General features: G+C 38.5%; 1 protein-coding gene across 1 annotated transcript; it reads right to left on the bottom strand.

Moving 5' to 3' along the window:
- Positions 1–12040: 12040 nt before the first annotated feature.
- On the bottom strand, positions 12041–14985 carry LOC131902021 (zinc finger protein 431-like). Its single transcript, XM_059253053.1, has 3 exons — positions 14836–14985; positions 14576–14636; positions 12041–13475 (listed from the first exon to the last, which is right to left on the bottom strand). The coding sequence occupies exon 3, from the start codon at positions 13051–13053 to the stop codon at positions 12106–12108; it is 948 nt and encodes a 315-aa protein (XP_059109036.1). The 5' UTR covers positions 13054–13475; positions 14576–14636; positions 14836–14985; the 3' UTR covers positions 12041–12105.
- Positions 14986–20276: the final 5291 nt, after the last annotated feature.

The raw sequence follows: 20276 nt of genomic DNA on the forward strand, positions 1-20276 counted from the left end.
CTGCCGGTACTGGGAACTGAACTCCAGTCCTCTGCAGAAGCAACAAGCACTCAACCACCACGCCATCTCTCCTGTCCCCTTTTTTAACAATTACATCAATTTACTTGAAGTGATGTGCTGGGGAGATGCCATGGGAACACATGTGGAAGTCAGAGGACAGCTGTTGGTAGTTGTTTCTTTCCTTCCGCTTGGGATTTAACTGAGGATGTCAGGTTGGATGGCAAGTCTTCTACCCAATCAGCCATCCCAATCAATCCCTCTACCCAATGAGCCATCCCAGAGGCTCTAGTTTTCACTTTCTAGGATGTATCTATCTTTTACTTAATGTTTGCTCCTTCTCCAAGCTCCTGCATACAAGAGTCATTCTATCAATGCCTTGTAAACACTAAGTATCATATAAAGGTTACTACATGCAGTAGCTGCCCTGTGCATACTTGGGGAGATTGAAGGAGTCAGTCTGCAGGTAACAGAAGGGTTGATGCTTTTCCTCTCATTGAGCATGAAGAGCCAGTGGCCCTAGCTCTCCATTGTGTGGTCCTGGTCATATTGTGTGTCTTCATGGTGCAGTATTCATGTTCTAGGACAAATACTGTGTTATTTGCAGGAGGAAGAGTGTTTGAGTCCAGATTCTGGCAATACCAGAGGAAAACAAAGAAAGTAATGGAGTCCTTTACTCCTGAAGGCACTGTGAGTGGGTGGGGGTGGAGGCACATGGGCAGCCATAGCCCCATCCAGAAGTACACCATTTGGGCCTTTACTAGTTACCTGTGGCCTCCAGGTTTGGGCATAGTCATGATTCCCAGCATTAGGCAGTCTCCATGATGTGTGCTCGCAGTCATTTGTGGGCCCTCTTGGTTTTTGGGGGAGTCTATTCTGTTAAGTCTGTCCTTCAGCACCATCCCTTCTGTAATTCAAGAGGCTCCTTAGTGATGGGCACTGACAGTGGGCATTTGGTGTAGGTCACAAGCACATCTGGCATGGGAGATTTTGCTATCCCAACCAGAATGGTGTAAAATGTACAACTTTGGTGATGTTCATTTCTGGAACTTCCTGTATAATATTTTTTGCTCCAATGCACAGCAAGAATTGGGAACACATATTCAGTTAGGGAGTGTCCTGAAAAGATCAGTCAGCTGCAAGTGTATTCCTGTGGTGACAACTCACCCCTGGAGCATAGGCTATCTTGTTGTCTGGCAAAGTTAGGGCTCACTGCCGAACACAGGCAAGGTCATCCCCTGCTTGAATCTTGGTTTATGATAATCCAAATATTATGTTTGCCTCTGCCTAGACTGTGCCTTGGGGAGGGTGGTGTTGTGACTCGATGTCTGCCTTGAGGAAAAACATTTTCACATCACTCAGGAGACAGCTTCCCCAAAGCAAAGATTATCATTGCTTCTATTCATGTTGCTGATGTTGCCTTGAAGGCTTGGCTGGCAAGAGTTTTGGGTCTGGTGCATCAACAGAACCCTGCAGGTGAGTTTCATCCAGGCCCCAGCTGGTGGACCCCGGATCTGACTGGAGTCTTGAGTGTCTATGTTGTCATGATAATGCCTGCAGCTTTCTCCTGAGGCTGAGTGGATTTCAGATAGTGTGGCCCAGGGTGGAGTCCTCTGACTGGTTGAGGATTCTTGGAGGATCTTATCTCCATATCCTGAGTAAAGCCACTTCCAGCTGAGCAGCATTTCCTATAATGAGGCACAGGGGCACCTGAATCTGCAATTCAGTGTTCTCGAATTCCAGATTTCAGGTTTTGGATTAAGATTGCTCAGCCTGCATTGTGTTTCCATTTCTCCAAGAAGCTGCCTCATAGAGACCCATGTTTGGCTGCCACCAAATCTACCGAGTGGTTATTCAAACTGCCACACCATTTCCCATTTCCCTCAGTCACACTGGGCAGTCCTCCTGGTCAGGTGCTCCTGTTTCTCCTCTAATTTCAATCGCCACATCAGTTGATTGTGGGCATTGCCCTCTACCCATTGCTTGTCTTGTGTGTGTGTGTGTGTGTGTGTGTGTGTGTGTGTGTGTGTGTATGTGTGTGTGTGTGTGTGACACACGTGTGACCATGCCAGATTGTATAACCCTATGTGCAAACATGGATACCAGAGAGAAAAAACATGTATCTTCATTTTTGTGACAGGGTTTCACTGAACCATATGTTCTCAGGATACTTTTATGTCCTTCATCCCTTGCTGGGGTTAGAGGCTTCCATGACATTCCATGATTTGTTTTTATATAGGTGCTGAGGATTTAGACTCAGGTCTTCAGGACTGCAGAGTGACTGCTCAAACCCTCCGAGTGTCTCCACAGCCCCACTCATTGGTCACTATATTCTCATATCATTGCGGACCTTTCTTTTCAAATATTTTCTAAGTTGGACATTTTCTCACTACTGTCTGAGCATTAATTTACAGCCATTGCCAGCATCTGAAACCAGCAGTTTTTTCCTGATGAGCAGAATTTCTTGATTTGCTTTCAAAAAGACCAATATTCCATTATACAGTTTTCTTTTTCTTTCCCAGACAGGGTCTCTCAACATAATCCTTACAGGCCTGGAACTCAGAGATCCACCTGCTTCTTTCTGCCTGAAGGCTAGGATTAAATTCTTGGGCTACCACATCCAAACCTGCTTGTTTGTCATGTGTGTTCACAGGCCTGTGGAGATGTAACCCAGGCTTTTCGTATTCCAGGTCAGAGGTCAGAACCTTCCCATGGTTTGACTTTGTGGAATCATGAGTCAGTGTCAAGGGTGTGCTGATGTTGAGGGTCATCAAGGCCCTGAACACCATGGCCTGCCTTACCATGTGGTTATTCTCCAGTTTCCTAAAGGGCTTCATGTATGATATTTTGGGGTGGTATCTGGTTACAAAACATGGCATTTTCACTCTGAAATTATTAAGGATATGCTTTGGAAATATTTATTTTTATTTATTTAATTTTTGGTTTGGTTTGGTTTTTTTCAAGACAGAGTAGCTGTATGTATCCCTGACTGTCCTGGAATTTGGACTGTAGACCAGGCCGCAAACTCAGAGATCTGTCTGCCTCTGCCTCCTGAGCTGGAATTAAAGGCATGTGCCACCATCACCTGGCTGAAACATTTTGATTAGCATTGATTGTGCAAATACTGAGTTTTGTGGTGACATTTTAACACGTGACATTTTTATTTTATTAGGGTCAGGGTTCAAGTCAAGATGTCCATAGAGCTGTCAGAGGACAACTTACGGAAATTGGTTCTCACCCTCCACCACACTGTCCCTGCAGATCCAGGAATGGGGGCCAAGCACCTTTACCCACACACTGAGCCATCTCACTAGACCAAATTTTTTAATAGAATTGAAAAAACACAAGGCTCTACTGACTTTCAAAAATAAAACAGTATTCTCTGGTAGAGGGAATGGTAATAATAAGATCACCATGGCCCTATGTGCAAAGTTAGCTGCTGAGACCTGTGACCTGGCACACACAGTTACAGCTAATGGAAATAACCATGACAAGCAGGATTCAAAATATCTTCATATGCAAAGGAGAGTTCTTTGTTCAAAATTCAATATTCATGGGCTCAAGCTAACCTTCCCAAATTGTCCACCCAAAATCTAGCCTGCCTTCACTCACATGACATGGATCAATACATGCTGGTGAATTACAAAATCACTGATCCTAGCCGGGCGGTGGTGGCACACGCCTTTAATCCCAGCACTCGGGAGGCAGAGCCAGGTGGATCTCTGTGAGTTTGAGGCCAGCCTGGGCTACCAAGTGAGTCCCAGGAAAGGTGCAAAGCTACACAGAGAAACCCTGTCTCAAAAACCAAAAAAAAAAAAGAAAAATCACTGATCCTGCCGCTATCAGGTCCTGTTTCATAATGGTGACTTCTGCAGCTGTTTGCCTACCCTGTTGGCCCCAGCAGAGTACACAATAAATTATTCTTTCTATTCTAGTCTCCAAGCACACAAAAATCCTTTTCCTGTTACTCAAATGGACAGTTGACTACATAACCCAAATTTTTAATTTAAAATCTCAGTGTTAATTGAGTTCTTCAAACTAAAATTGTAGTTAGTGCAATCACAAGGACAACACAGTGAAATTGATTGTGCTCATGGCTGCCTGATCCAACATAAGAAACTTTGTCTCAGATTTTTTTTTTTACAAGGCTGGAGCTACTGCTCTTAGAGAATATGCTTCCCCTGGGATAAATTATTCCGCACACCTAAAAGTTTAATGAACAAGAATATCTTAAATAATGACATGCATCAAGTGGTGGTTAATGTCAAAAGAGAAGCCAGTCTGGCACAGATTTTGCATGCCACTTGTGCTGTCATACTTAAGTCTCTCTTAAGTTCTGGCCTGAGGTAACACATTGAACAATTTAAATAGGGACAGGAGAATGCAAGTTTAGCCACTTAGGCAGACGGAGATTTATAGAGCAAAATTATCTTTTTGATCATGCAGTATGATCTAAATATAAATATATCATGATTCATGATTTAAAAGAGAAACAGATCACAATGTATAACCTAAAACCTACATTTAAAGAATGTATCAATGCCACAATTCTTACACAAAGGACATAGAACACAAATACAAACACAGGCATGGGAAAATCACCTATTCATACTGTGAATGCAGGTCTCAAATGAACAGCTATTCTGAGCTATTCTAACCTGAGAATAAGGCTTCTTTTGCCTACAAGTAAGCTGGCTCAGAAGACCACAAATTCTTCTATGAAGGACCAGAACAAGTTCATTTTAACTACGCCCTGACTGCTGCCCAACTCAAGGCTGTGACATTACTGTAGAGAATATCATTTTTCTTTTGATTTTTCTGTAGCTCCAGTGGCCCTTCTGGAACTCACTCTGTTAACCAGGCTTGCCTTGAACTCAGAGATTCACCTGCCTTTGCCCCGTGGGTGCTGGGAATAAGAGCATGCACTATCAGAAACTGGCTTTTAAGAATTTTATTTTTTATTTTTTTTAGTTTTTCAAACTAAAATTTTCTCTGTGTAGCCTTGGCTGTCCTAGAACCCACTCTGTAGACCATGCTGGCCTTGATCTCACAGTGCTCTGCCTTCCTCTGCCTTCCAATTTCTGGGACTAAAGGTGTGCGTCACTACCTTCCAACAAGAATTTCATTTTTAAACTTTGTTTTAACTATATGGATATTTACCTGCTTGTGTCTGTGTGCAGCACCTGCAGAGACCAGAAGACGGAATCAGAGCCCTTGCAACTGGATTTGTAAGCAACCATGGTTTCCAGCATATGGAGGTAGCTCACTCCCACAGATGAGTGATTGTTGAGTACAATTCATGCCAGCTTGTCCTCAGGTACACCTCAGAAATTGCTCTGGCACTTGAACTTTGGGCTTTCACACACAAAGGTCCATCCCTAAAAATTCTTCAAAACTCCACAGCTTTTTGTAGATGCCTCATTGTCTTAGCCTTAGACAGGCTTCAGTTCTAGTCTCAGGATCTTTTCATAACCTGGATATCTTCTAGAGTCACCACCATTCAGAGCTCCAAACTGAATGTTTTGCAGGCATGAGGGAAGCAAAAAGTGATCACATTCAGAGAAGTCAGACTTTACACCTGCAAGTTCCTTTTCTCTCCTTATAGGAGGTATAAACTCAAGAAGGGGAACACCTGACATGTGAGATTCTGGGCTCCAATTGCTGCCTATTTACCACATTGGAGATAAACTCACTCTTGGAGCTTGGATTAAATGGTCAACTATCTTTTAAAGACTTTTAGTGTCAGTTCCTCTCCTCTCTGTATTCTTTGTATTTTCCCCTCATTTTGTGGAGATTTGGGTTTAGAAATCTCTTGGATCAGTTCTCCCACTGCCCCGGCAGTTCATGTGGTGGCAGCTAAGGCAGTGCAGCACCATGACAGGTTCAACATCACACGTTCCTCCTACCCAGTGACACCACAATCATTGCCCAAGAGAAAGAGTGGTGAAGTCTGAGCCCAAGTCATGCTCGGTGAGACTGTTATCCAAGCCTGCCTCTGCCAAGGTGGATGCAACACTGGAAAAGGCCATGGGAAAGGATAAATGATCACACAGAAGAGTGCAAATAAAAAGGAAAAGGAAAATAAAGGCAACAGGCTAAAGTGGCTGACCAAAAATTACAGATCTGCCAGCAGAAAATGGAGACACTGAAAAACAGAGTCAAGTCTCTGAAGTAAAAGAGAAAAAAGCCAAGTCTGACTAACCATCCATCATGTCTGTCAGTATCCCAGCCTCACTACTTGTACAATCCAATGGGATGTTTTAACCAACTATTTGAAAATGTGAGTTTTTTAGTAGCTCTATAAACATTTTTAAATGGTGGGTAAAAATCCTATTTCATTCTATATTTTAAGTGTAAATGATTTTTTAAGAGGTTAAATCACTTGAGATTTTTTGTTTTTTTTTAAACAATCAGAAAATAGCAGGATACTGAATGAGGAGAGGGTGTGAGTGTCTCAGGAATCACCATAACATTCAGTACAGGGGGCTAGTTTTATATCCTACAACACAAAACATTCTAAATGGTAACTTGTAGTCTCTTGGTCATCCATTTTTATCCAGAATATTCTTAGTTATATCTGGTCTCATATTTCTAGTAGAAATATTTCCTAAAAAACAACTCCTTGGGCCTTGCCTCGTCAGAACTGTCTCTGGTTAAGCAGTCCATTTTCCTAACATTTGTGATAATGTGTGTAAAAAATGGAAATTTTGAAGATAAACTGTATGTGGCATAAAACTGTGAGTCAATGGAACTGATAATTGCAAGCATTTGATTGTTATGTGAGGTCTTAGCAAAAACTTGCAAAGTTTAGGATGGATCATCACTGGAATAAGTTCAAAGAGAAACAACACATGGCTCTTCTTGATACATGAACACAATGTATGACTCTTAGAGATTGGGTATGTGTTTCAAAAATCGAAATGACTGTGTACTCTGCTCCTCAACCAATAATTTCTCATTTGGGGAAAAGTAAAAACAAATTTTTAGAGCACCAAGTGTGAAGTAGTTTCGGGTTCTATCAATCTTATATTTCTTCTGGGTAACCTGGACTGAGGTAAGGATGAATTTAATTCAGCCATCCACACCTTACTACTATAATGACATGGTCATAGGCTTGAATGTAAGTCTCAGCACTGAGAACAATATTTTTTTATATACAAGACCTGACTCTCATTCCCTGCACTCACAAGACAGCTCACAACTGACAGTGCCTCCAGTCACAGAGGATCAGACATCATATTCTGGTCACCATTGTTACCTAGCATGAACATGGTATAATAATTTGCAAAACTTACGCACTTAAATTAAATTCCATTCTTTTCTAAGATAACAGACACATGAATAAAGCCTTTTTTACAATATGGAATCACATACATATCTGTCTTTTTACCATTTGTATATCTGGTTTCCTAACACACAAGGTGAATGCACTCAAGGACATGGAAATACAGGTAGATGTGACAAATCTGATGTAGGTGCTGGGAATCAAACTTGGGTAACCAAGAGGACCAGTACTACTGAGTCAACTGCTCAGGTCCCAAATATATCATTATAATTTTGATGATGAAGATGTCCTACTACTCTTTCTGTCTCCTGTGACTTGAAGGTGAAGAAAGTCCCCTCTAGATGGTTGTCAAAGGATTCAATGAATTTCTATACCTCTGTGAATGGACTCTCTATACTGTTTTTTTTTTAATTTTCATTGTTAACACATCTCTTGTGATGTGAGTGAAGATAACAAAAGCTTTTGTTGAACCAGTCACAGTCCAGCCAGATTATATTATGAAAAATTCCATAATTTGAGGTATGCTTTTTCTTTCAGAATTTTTTTGAGACAGGATGTATCCAAACAGGCTGCCCTGGAATTAACTATGGGGACCAAAGTGGCCTCAAACTCTCAGAGATTGGCCCTGCATATTCTGCCAAGGGCTGGAATTATATTCGTGCACCTCTAAGTTCAGAAATATGGGTTTCTAAGTGACCTACAATGGAATCAGAAAATGAAAGGATAATACAATATTTAAAAAGAAACCATGTTTTAAAGAACAGAATTATTTCTTGAAATTCTATAATTTAACTGATAAAATCATTTTATATATTCTCAATAATTGGGTTATTTTCTTTGCTGGTATTTTCAACCACTTGAAAAGATTGAACTGCATTTGTGTGTCTACACCTGTGCCAGGAAGTGTATATAGCACTGAGAGGACAACTTAGATTTGTCTTTTATCTACTTCCTCTATGTGAGATCTAGTGGTGAACCTTACGGATTCATTTAGTTGCAAATGACCTCAGTGGCACTTATACACGTCTAAAAATATTTTATATATTTGCTGATATAGGAGTGTGCGTATGTCAATGCCCAAGTGTAGAAATAAAAAAAAATTGTAGGAATAGTATGGATCACCCAGAGATAGAACTCAGGTCCTCAGGCTTAGCAGAAACAACTTTAGAAAATGAGGCAATTCTCTGGCATTCAATTGTGGTTCTGAGACAATGTTATAAACAAATGCTTAGCCCCCATAATCAATTTTGAAAAATATATGATTTTATAAATATTTTAATATGCAAAGAAAATTTATTATTCAATTTGTCCTTTGTTCTTATATTCTACTATGAAATTAACTTTACAATCTGAAAATAAGACAATAATTTAATGTTGTAGTATTTCTACAAATCTTATTTGAGCACCTGTGAGATGGCTCATTGGTAGTCTTTGTGTGCAAAGCTGGTAACCAGACGATGACCACCCTATTAAGAGAACCACAAAGCTATCTTCTGGTCCTCACATATCTGCCATGAGCCTACAATCCATAATCATATCACATGCCTCATAAGTTTTTCTTACAAGAGAAATCTTAGTGATATTACATTACCTAGCATCTCTGGATAATTCTCTTGGAAGGAAGTACTTCAAGATGAAATCCAAATATTTAACTCATGTGGATGAGACAAGAATGGAACATCAAATTATATATATATAACATAGCAAGCTATGGTAGGAGGTGCATGGTGGATTGCTGATTATCCTACTTTATTACAATTTTATCAGATAAATGAAAATACTGCTTTGAATACACACATTAGTTATTTCATGTTTCTTATATTATCTTTCATTAAGCATTATAACGTTAACATTGTTAAATTTGGTTGAAAAAAGTACACATGATGGGAGTAAATCATCTACCTTTGGACTTGTGCTAAGGAGGTGGCTACATGAGGATCATGAGTTCAAATGTATCACTGAATCATTGCTAACATCCAGGTCAAAAAGAATTATAAGCACATATCTAAAGGGAATTAGTGAAAATATGAAAAACAAAGCCAGTATAAGAAATCCACCACCATTTTACAGACAACCTTACTTGAAAAGTATAATCACACACTGCCTGATATTTAAGTAAACAGTGGACCACTTAGTTGATGGGTATAACATTCTATACATTACAGCAGAAAAATACCTATAACTAAGAAAAGTACAATAGAAAATGAACAAAAGGCATAGGAGAAATATAAAGACAACAAAATAAACATCACTAAATGTATTTGTCACACATATTGCACACTTAATATCTACCTCAAAAGTTTCAAGATAGAAATCACAATGCAGTGATCTCCTATTAGTCCTAAGTGAACATGGTAAGTAATTTACTTCCTTCAAGTGTGTGAAGAAAAATAAATGAAACACGATTTCTTTTTCTTGAAGCTGAAGACAACTGTGATGTCTAAAGTCTTTACCAAATTGTTTACATGAATAGGGTTTTTCTCTTGTATGAGTTTGTCCTCATTACCACATTCAAAATGATATAAATAGACTTTAAAAATTTACAGCTCTAGAGATATGACTGGGCGGTTAAGAAATGTACATTCCCAGGACCAAGGTCTGATTTTTGACAACTTCCTGTCATTCATCTCCAAGTTCCAATGGTCTAACATTTTCAGCAACCAGATTGCATGATCACATAGCCACACAAACACAGCGACATCACGTAATTACAGGTACAACAACTGTTTAAAGAAACAATTTTACACAAAGGTTTTTCTTCTTTTAAGCATTAATTACTGTAACAGATGTTGAGACATCTAACTGCTTTCAAAATTTTTCTTCATCATGGATTGTTTCATGTAACAGAAAACTAGCATGTAGGCTTGAAGCCAGGGTAATCAATCCTTCTAAGTTGGTGGTATCCTTTTGGAATTTTTAGGAAATGCTGCCCTGTTGGAGTAAATATGTGACTGAAGGGAAGGCTTTAAGAAATTATATCCAAACACCATTTCCCGGTCCCATTCTCTGCTTCAGGCTGCAATTTAAAGATGTGAGTTCAGCCGGGCGGTGGTGGTGCACGCCTTTAATCCCAGCACTTGGGAGGTAAAGGCAGGCAGATCTCTGTGAGTTTGAGGCCAGCCTGGTCTCCAAAGCAAGTTCCAGGAAAGGCGCAAAGCTACACAGAGAAACCCTGTCTCGAAAAACCAAAAAAAAAAAAAAAAAGATGTGAGTTCATAGCCTCCTGCTTTAGCTGCTATGTCTCACACTTATTGTCATGCCACTTTTATGCTGATATTATATCCCTCTGGAACCAAGGGCCAAATTATACTCATTTATAAGTTGATCTGGACATTATATCTCAACAGAAAAGGAAATAATACAGATACATAAAATTTTATACCTGAGTTAGATATTTCATGTAATTTAAGAGAAGTACAAAATCTAATACTGTTACATTACCATTTAAATCAGTAGCGTAAGTTCCAAAATTACACAAAGAAACCTTGTAATGACAAATCAAAAAAAAAAATAAATAAACAATTGTGCAAGTTTTTACAGTTCTGGAGGGAAAGATACCCTAACTGTCAAAAGTCAGCCTTTACCTAGAGCTATGAAGGGAAGATATCCTGGATGCCTATTGCTGTGAGGGAAAAGGTAACCTGAATATTGAGAAGTCAGGCTACACCTGATGCTGTGCTTCACTGGGAAACAGTCTCCCTGCAAAAGGTATTAATCCTGCTCCTCTCCAAAAGTGAACCCTTACAGTTGTACTCTGCTCTACACTGCTAAGAGAGTTTCCCAAGAGAGATGTCCATTGCTGCTGTCTTCCACTCCCCTGAGGATGTTTCTCAGCATAGCTGTCAATTCATTTTCTGTTCTGCTCTATTAGAGTGTGTAGATGTCCATTTCTTCTCATCTAGAGCTCTAATTCTTACTTCTATGCTTCACTCAAGAAAGGGGTGAAATGCTGCAGAAATGTAGCAGTCTCTGGTGAAAAGTTGTTATTTCTTCTCTGACCTTTTCAGGACGTTTGCCAGCAAAAGGGTCTGTTGCTTCTCTAATCCAATTTTATAGTCAGATTCTCATCTACTCCAGTGAAAAGTCTTTATCTAAAATGCATTCAAGATATATATTTGGTAAGAAGGAATCTAGGAGTGTTACAGAATCTCCCAGGGAGGAAAAACGCAGTTGCCAAAGGAACAGGCCCAGGGCTTGAAAAAGCTGAAATATTGGGTGGATTTCATGCTCAAGAATTGGTTGATTTCATGCTCAGGGAATCTTTGGATTTCTGCTTAGGTGGTCAAAGTTAGAGTGTGTTTCTTTGGCTCTGGTTTCAGGTCCAAAATGTGTTTGTTTTATTGCCCTCTTTTAAAATTTTGATTCTCGTTTCAGGATCAGGGTGTTTCTATAACTGGTTCTGTATTCAGGAACAAAGTGTGTTTCTTTGACTCTGGTTTCAGTGTCAGGATGTTTTTCACTCTGATTTCAGGGCCAAAGGATGTTTCCTTTCCTGGCCCTATGTTCAGGGTCAGTGTTTGTTTATGTGGCTCTCTCATTTACCCTATACAAAAGGTTCATAAATGCATAAATGTTTTTTTCCATGAATGTGTTGCTAAAAACAGTATAAAAGCAGACACCTAATGCTTCACCAATTTTGACACTGTCAAATACTTTTCTATTGAAGACATACTCTTCTGTAACTGATTATGTGCATGTTGCCTAAAGATCTTACCAAACACTTTATAATCAGATGGCCATCCTAACTTTTTCATATAGTTGCATATTGAAGACAATTGAGTTGTGCAGAGGCTCTACACACTGATTACATTCATATAGTTTCTCTACAGTATGTGTTCTTTTATATATTTGAAGATGTACTGGCATGCCAAGGCTTTACCACAGTGATTACATTCATAGGGTTTCTCTCCAGTATGTGTTCTTTTATGCCTTTGAAGAGTACTATTATGTGTAAAGGCTGTACCACACTGATTACATTCATAGAGTTTCTCTCCAGTATGTGTTCTTTTATGTATTTGAAGATTACTATGACATGCAAAGGCTTTACTACAGTGATTACATTCATAGGGTTTCTCTCCAGTATGTGTTCTTTTATGCCTGTGAAGAGTACTATGATATGCAAAGGCTTTACCACACTGACTACATTCATAGGGTTTCTCTCCAGTATGTCTTCTTTTATACCTTTGAAGATTATTGTGACTTAGAAAGGCTTTACCACAGTGATTACATTCATAGGGTTTTTCTCCAGTATGTGTTCTTTTATGCCTTTGAAGAGTACCATGATATGCAAATACTTTACAACACTGATTACATTCATAGGGTTTCTGTCCAGTATGTGTTCTTGTATGTATTTGAAGACGATTGTGACATACAAAGGCTTTACTACACTGATTACATTCATAGGGTTTCTCTCCAGTATGTGTTCTTTTATGCATTTGAAGATTACTATGACATGCAAAGGCTTTATCACACTGATTACATTCATAGGGTTTCTCTCCAGTATGTATCCTTTTATGTCTATTAAGATTGTTATGACTTGCAAAGGCTTTACCACACTGATTACACTCATAGGGTTTCTCTCCAGTATGTGTTCTTTTATGCATTCGAAGACTGTTTTGAAATGAAAAGGCTTTACCACATTCTTTACATTCATAGGGTTTCTCTCCAGAGTGGGTTCTTGTATGCCTTTGAAGATAACTGAATTGTGCACAAACTTTACCACACAAATTAAATTGATAGGATTTCTTTCCAGTATGTGTTCTTTTATGCATTTGAAGACTACTGTGCCATGTAAAGGCTCTAACACAATGGTTACATTCATAGAGTTTCTCTCCAGAATGGGTTCTTGTAGGTCTTTGAAGACTACTCAATTGTAGTCTTCAAAGACCTTACCACACAGATTACATTCATAGGGTTTCTCTCCAGTATGTGTTCTTTTATGCATTTGAAGACTATATTGACATGAAAAGGCTTTACCACACTGATTAACTTTGCAGGTTTCTCTCTGGTATGTTTTGTTTTAGGTTCTTGAAGACGACTTTGAAATTCAAAGGCTTTACCACATTGGTTATATTCATAGGGTTTCTCTCCAGTATGCACATTTTCATATATTTGAAGAGTACTGGGATATGCAAGATCTTTAACCCATTGAGTGTATATAATATGTTTCCTTCCAGTTTGATTTTGTTCATGACTGCAAAAATAATGGGACATATAAAAGCACTATCACATTTAATACACTGTTTAATCTTTATATGTGTATGAATTAATTTTACAATTTGGCTCAATGGTAAAGAAGAACCAGATCTTAAGGTTTTATCCTTGTTTACCCTCATGTTATTCCACTTTATTAAGAGTAGGTGTACATCTGTGAAGACACTTGTGATTGTAAGATCCTTTATTACATGGTTCACATATACAGAACATTTTTATAGATGAGATTATTCATATATTTGAAGAGAACTGGAAAATGTCAGAGCTTTAATATCTGCAATGCATTAATAAATTTTCCTATACAGTAAGTCATTGTTCACTTACTAAATGAACTAGGACAAAAAGAAAAATTTTTAAGTCCTAGTACTGATAGAAATTTTCTGCACAGTGATTTTGTTGATGCATCAAAAATATACCTAGAAAACTTATTATTTGTATACTTGAATCAAATTCAATAAGCATATTAAATATGAGGACTGCTATATATCTTCTAATGCTTCTGAGAAACAAGTATGTTATGTCTTTCCATATTCCTATTCTCATATGACTTGTATCCAGAGAGACATATGACATATCTAGTAAAGGAAGCTTAACCAATAAAAGTTTTTTAACATTTAATTCACAGTTTGACTTTCTGTACTCATGGACTTGTGTTATATAGATTAAGGTTTCTTCAAAATAACTGCCATTTGACTCTTGACTCTAACTGTGCCCTCTGTTAGCAGCACAGTCACAACAAGTATACAAAGTACACTGCCATTACTATTCACTATTTGCTTATTAGAAAAATTAAAAATATAATTATCACCTCTTCACTATGTATACTTTTGTAATATGAGTAGGATAAAATGAATTAATTGGCAGTTCTATAACATATTTCCCATGGTGCTGTGATTCAAATGGTAATATCTGGTAAGTCACTGTTCCCTTGTCTTTCTTTAAAAGAATGCTTTGCAAATTTAACAATCATTGATGTACTTTAATCTGTGTTATTTACACTGTTGCTTTTGTTCAAAACTTCCAGGACACATTTTAATTTCTTCAGAGGCACATTTGTATCAACTAGCACAAGAAAATTACCTTTCATCTCCTCTAGAACTTTGAGGATGCTCTTCAGTATTATGGTTTTCCCAATTGTATCCTAAAACATAGTACCATAAAATATATGTTATTTTCCTTAAAACTGTCCAAAATTTATGTTACTATCTTCAGTGAATCTTAGAATATGACTAATTTATTCATCTAATTTTATTTCTCAATCAAATGACAGAGCAGCATTCAAAACCTAAGGATAGTTGTCCTCTTATTTTAAAATGTGAAGGAAAAATACACTATCTTACCTATAATAGTGAGATTCCTATAGGTCTCAATCATCACCTCTTTGTAGAGATTCTTCTGGGAAGGATCCAGTAAAGTCCACTCTTCCCAAGTGAAGTCAACATGCACATCATCATACGTCACTGCATTCTAAAATATCCCATGCATGTGTACAAGAGAAAACATAATACTGACAACATTGTAAATATATACTTCTTTGAGAGTAGAGTCAAATAATTCTGATGCTCCTCACACTTATTTCATGACATACAAATTTTAATGTAATCAACAAGTCACTTGAGGAAGAAACTGAATAGGAGGATCACTTCTGTCATTTCTGTACACTTTGAATAGAATAACACCTTGCATTAGATATGCTTATTGACAAAGATAGAGAGACAAATAAACAGATCAACAATACAGAGTACATGTGAGAGAAATTGTATGAACAATTACTAACTATAGAGAAAAAAAGTAAGATGGATAAACTGGGTGTTTTGGGTCATGCCTTTAACTGTAGGACTCAGAAGAGAAATGCAGTTATGTATATCTGCCTCTGAGTTGAATCCAAGCCTAGTGTATGCAATCAAGTCTAGGAAAGCCAATAGTACAGGTTAAGACTCTGTCTACCAAGCAAAAGTCAGTAGAAAAAAAAGAAAAAACTAAGAAGTTTTTACTGAAGTTCCTACAAAGTGTTATGCATTTACTTTAGTTCTGTAGTCGTCAAGAATCCTGAAGTGGCCCAATTCAAACAAAGCATAAATATGAATTTACTAAAAGGTACTGCATATTTAAATAGTTATAAAAGGAATGATGAAAGCATCAGCCATATAAATGTTGACCATAAATAATCAACACATGGCAAGAGAGATGGAAAGCTAGTAAAAAGCTCTTGCTGGTGTTGGATAGAGGTGGGCTCAATTGCCAGTACTTATATGAGGGAACACAACTATCCATTATTCCAAGTTCAGGGTTACTGAGACTATCTTTCGATCACTATGAGGACCTGGTACCCACATGATGCAAATCCATGCATTCAGATAAAATAGTCATATTCATTTAAAAATTCAAAATAAATGTAACAGGCAGGAGGAAGTTCATGTACCTGCAATGCAATGGTTCACATGGCTCAATCAATATTAATATCATGAATACATGCCAAATAGAGAAATGGAATGGCAAGCTGTGCCAAATTTTAAAATTCAAGATATGTGTGAAGTTCAGTACAACAGCATATGCTTGACACGTACAAAAACCTACATCCCAGGACCATCACCCAATAATATAAGAACAAAACAGCAAGGAATGTTCACCCACTTTAATCCATGGAATTGGGAGCCAGAATCAGGAGGATTTCTGAGTTCCAGGCCAGCCTGGTATATAGACCTCTTTTCAGGCCACGAAGCACTACACTGACAAAACTTGTATTCAAAAATAACCAACATAATTAAAAGACCAGGTTAACAAACTCCCTTAGCACTGAATAGCAATTGCTTCTACTCTATCTTCTGTGATTTAAAGATATATTCTCTAATGGGGAAGGCATGACAATATCAGGAAGCTGGCTGTTTAGTTTCAACCACAACTCAGTATAGACAAAGAACAGGAAATCTGTTGAGGCTATAGAGATGCACATCACTCTCCTAGTGAGGAGTTTGCTCCCAAAAGGCTCCTCCTACTAAAGAAGCAATCAAAAGAAAGTCACCAAGGAGAGACACATGTTCCCATATATAATTGTGTCTAAGAGGTTGCTGCAAGCCGCAGGAATATATCATAAGAACTCAGCTGGTTAATGCAAAGTCACTACCTGGAGGAATCAGGAAATTTCTCCAGAGGAAGCCAAATCCCAAGGAGTTTTTGGTGTTACTTGGCTTGTTATATATCAGCTGTATTCTATTATGAAAATCATGTGTGCCTTCATAGTTTTCCCAATTGACTTTTCCCTAAGAAGAGCTAACAGTATGGAGTGATCACTCTCTGGACATACACATTCCAGGTATTTGGAGAACAGCCTCAGGAAAGACTTTCTCTGGAATCAGATATCACCCTTGGCCCCTTTCAAAAACTAGCAGTAATTACAATCCACATGAAAGTCTCCTGATTTAAGGTAAATTCCACAAGGAGACACCACCAAGGTCAGGTGGACATTAAGTAATAGCTTTACACAATTCAGCTTGGACCCACCTTCTTATGACCTTACTAACTTTATAGACCTTTAACTCCTTACCTAACCACTTCTAGGAATATTTAGATAACCCTCTGCACTGAGAGCTATGCTCAGCCAGAACCTCACTTCAAGCCTCCCTGTAATTATCATCATTGGCAGCATCCGGCCAGGTCCATCCCCAGATGGAAGAAAGTACTTATCAGAGATACCTCTGTACTCTGTAAGAACAGACTTAAGCATCCAGACTACCTGTTTGAGAAGGCCTGGCAGATGTGCCAATTAAGCTTTACTTCCTCCTTTCCCAAATCTTGCCTCTGGTTCCAGATCTCCCTTTATCACCAGAGGCATCTAGCTGTACACAGGTTGGCTAGCGACTTAGTACACTTTCCCCTACCCTGCAGAAAAAAATGGCAGATAGCTTAGACAGATAGGAGCCAAAGGAAAAAAGAAGAGAGTTTTATTTTCTCCCATTGACCTAGCAACTTATAGATTCTTAATATTTTCTACCAATCACATTTAAGATTATAGTTGAGCACATAAGATCTCTCTTCTTAGATATTACCTGAATTCAGCCTTTAGTTAATTCATTTCCCCATTGGTCACTTCCTTTAGGGGTTGCAAATGATAATTAACAGTTATTGCCTCTCAATGTGATTCTTATCACCCCTCCATTTGACCCTGGAAGACTGGCTTTATAGACCAGGACTTCCAGGGCAAAGAAGAGAGAGAAGAGGAAAGAGAATGGAAGAACTAGATGAGTAAGAACTTGAGAGGAACAAACTGAGATGAGGAAGAAGTAAATTGAAGGGCTAGAAGAGAGTACTAGAGGAACGAGATGGAAGATGAGGAAGAGCCAGATGGTGAAGAAGAAGATGGGGAAGAACAAGATGAGGAGAGAGAAGGAGATGGGAGAGGAGATGATATGGGAAGGAACAAGATGGATGAGAACCTAGAAGGGGCAGAACTAGATGAAGGAATTAAGATAGAACCTAGAGGGGACCGCAGACAAGTGTAGAGAGATATCAGGCTAGAAATGAACTAAATATGAGAGCAGAATATAAGCTTATAACTGACACAGAATAATAATGTATATGGACTAAGGAGTTTCGTGTACATAGATTCATTTCTTCTCATCAAAGATTATTTATCAGCTGGTTGTAGATTATTCCCGGACCCTGGGAGGGGACTATCAAGGGGGTGGATCCCTTTAGTCCCTGTTAAGAGGTTTTTCATTCAATAAACTATGTTCTAAACCAGGTACCTATAAGCTCATGATCATCTATGAATCTGGTTCCAGATCTCCCTTTAACTATCACCAGAGGCATCTAGCTGTACACGGGTTGCCTAGCAACTGAGCACACTTTCCCCCACCCTGCAGAAAAATGGCAGATAGCTTGGACAGATAAAAGCCACAGCACTGAATAGCAATTTCTTCTACTCTATCTTATGGGATTTAGAGATAGAGTCTCTAATGGTGGTGAAGATATGACAATACAAAGAATCTGCCTGATTATTTTCAACCAAAACTCAGTATACACAAAGGAAATCAGTTGAGGCTATAGAGATGCATATCACACACCTAGTGAGGAGTTTGCTCCCAAAAGGTTCCTCATACTGAAGAAGCAATCAAAAGAAAGTCACCAAGGAGAGACACATGTTCCCATATATCATTGAGTCTGAGAGGTTTTTCATTCAATCAACTCTGTTCTAAACTAGGTACCCATAGGCTCATGATCATCTATAAAGAAAATGTACTTAGTCACTTCAATAATCCTCATAGTCTGCGACAGCCCCTACACTGTTTCACATGTTCAAGTCTCTTCTAACACTCAAGATGGTCTCTTGACAGTGACATTTGTAAAATCCGAAAATGGATTATAACTTTCCAACATGCAGTGGCAAAGAATACTATTCAAATTCTAAAATAGAGAAATAGAGACATAGCAAGGGAAGATTAGGCAAAGGAAAGACTGAAGTAGAGCAGGACAGACATCAAATTCTCTATCTCTGTCTCAGATGCCTGAGGATTCAATATCAGCAGGCTCAGATGGCCCTATCCATGCAATTTCTCATACATTTCTTTATTTACTTCATCTCAGCCAGGGCTCTATGGGAGATGTCTCATACTTTAGATATCCCAACATCATGTGGTCACAAAATGCAATCCAGGCTGTTGTGAAATATTATTGTAAGATGTATTATATTTGTCTATGCTGTGGAACAATTGTTTTAAAGATGCAAAGATATGTTGTATTCTTTTATGTTGCATATGTTTAACTCTGTGAGGCTGTGATACTTTGTCTGCCTAAAATACCAATTGGTCTAATAAAGAGTTGAACAGCCAATAGCTTGGCAGAAAAAGTTAGACAGGGCTGGCAGGCAGAGAGAACAAATGGGAGGAAAAAACTGAAAAGAAAAAAGAAAGGAGCAAGAAAAGAAGAGTACTCCAGGGGCCAGCCACCCAGCTACACAGCAAACCATGGAATCAAAAGTAAAGTGAGGTATACAGAATAGAGAAAGATAAAAGCACAGAGGCATAAGGTAGATAAGTTAGGAAAAGATGGCTAGATACAAGCCAAACTGAGGCTAAGCACTTATAAGAAAGAGTAATCCTCCCTGTGTATGATTTATTTTGAGGGCTGAGTGGCAGTCCCCCGAAAGAGTAAAGAGTTAAAAAACAAAAACCAGCAACACCAGGCTTCATCCTCACAACTCCATGAAATGGACTCTCACAGTCTCCTCACTGGGTTTCTGACTCTCAAACATAGAAGCCTACAACAATGCTGAACTGAACCTCCAGACTAAGAATCCATGACCTTAAATATTGATTCTTTCTTGTTTCCAGGACCAGTAGATGATGGGTGATCCTGCAAAGTTTGACTTCTTAATTCAGGTGCACACTGACATGCTGGACCACAGGTACAGCAAGTTTTGTATGAAGTTGCTTTCTCAGAGTAGGGTTTACCTTGTATAATCCTTGCATGATTTTTGCCACCTAAAGTCCTGATATCTTCAACATTCTTTGAAAAGACAACATATTTAGGTTCTACCTAACAACAAAATCACCTTTGGTGTTTCCTTTTTTGTTCTAACTTGCTTTTTTATCCTGCTGTGATTAAATTTTGCATTCCACATATTCTATCAACCTTGTGACATTTAGGTTCAGGCTCTAGGTCACACATTGAACAACATAAAGAGGGACAGAAGACTGCAAGTCTACCCTCTTGGACATATGAGAAACTTACACAGTAAAGACATTTCCAAAATTATTACTTAAGTACCCCAGTGATGTGAAAG

Source organism: Peromyscus eremicus, unplaced genomic scaffold (genome assembly GCF_949786415.1).
Source record: "Peromyscus eremicus unplaced genomic scaffold, PerEre_H2_v1 PerEre#2#unplaced_1267, whole genome shotgun sequence".
In the NCBI taxonomy this organism is placed as follows: Eukaryota; Metazoa; Chordata; class Mammalia; order Rodentia; family Cricetidae; genus Peromyscus; species Peromyscus eremicus.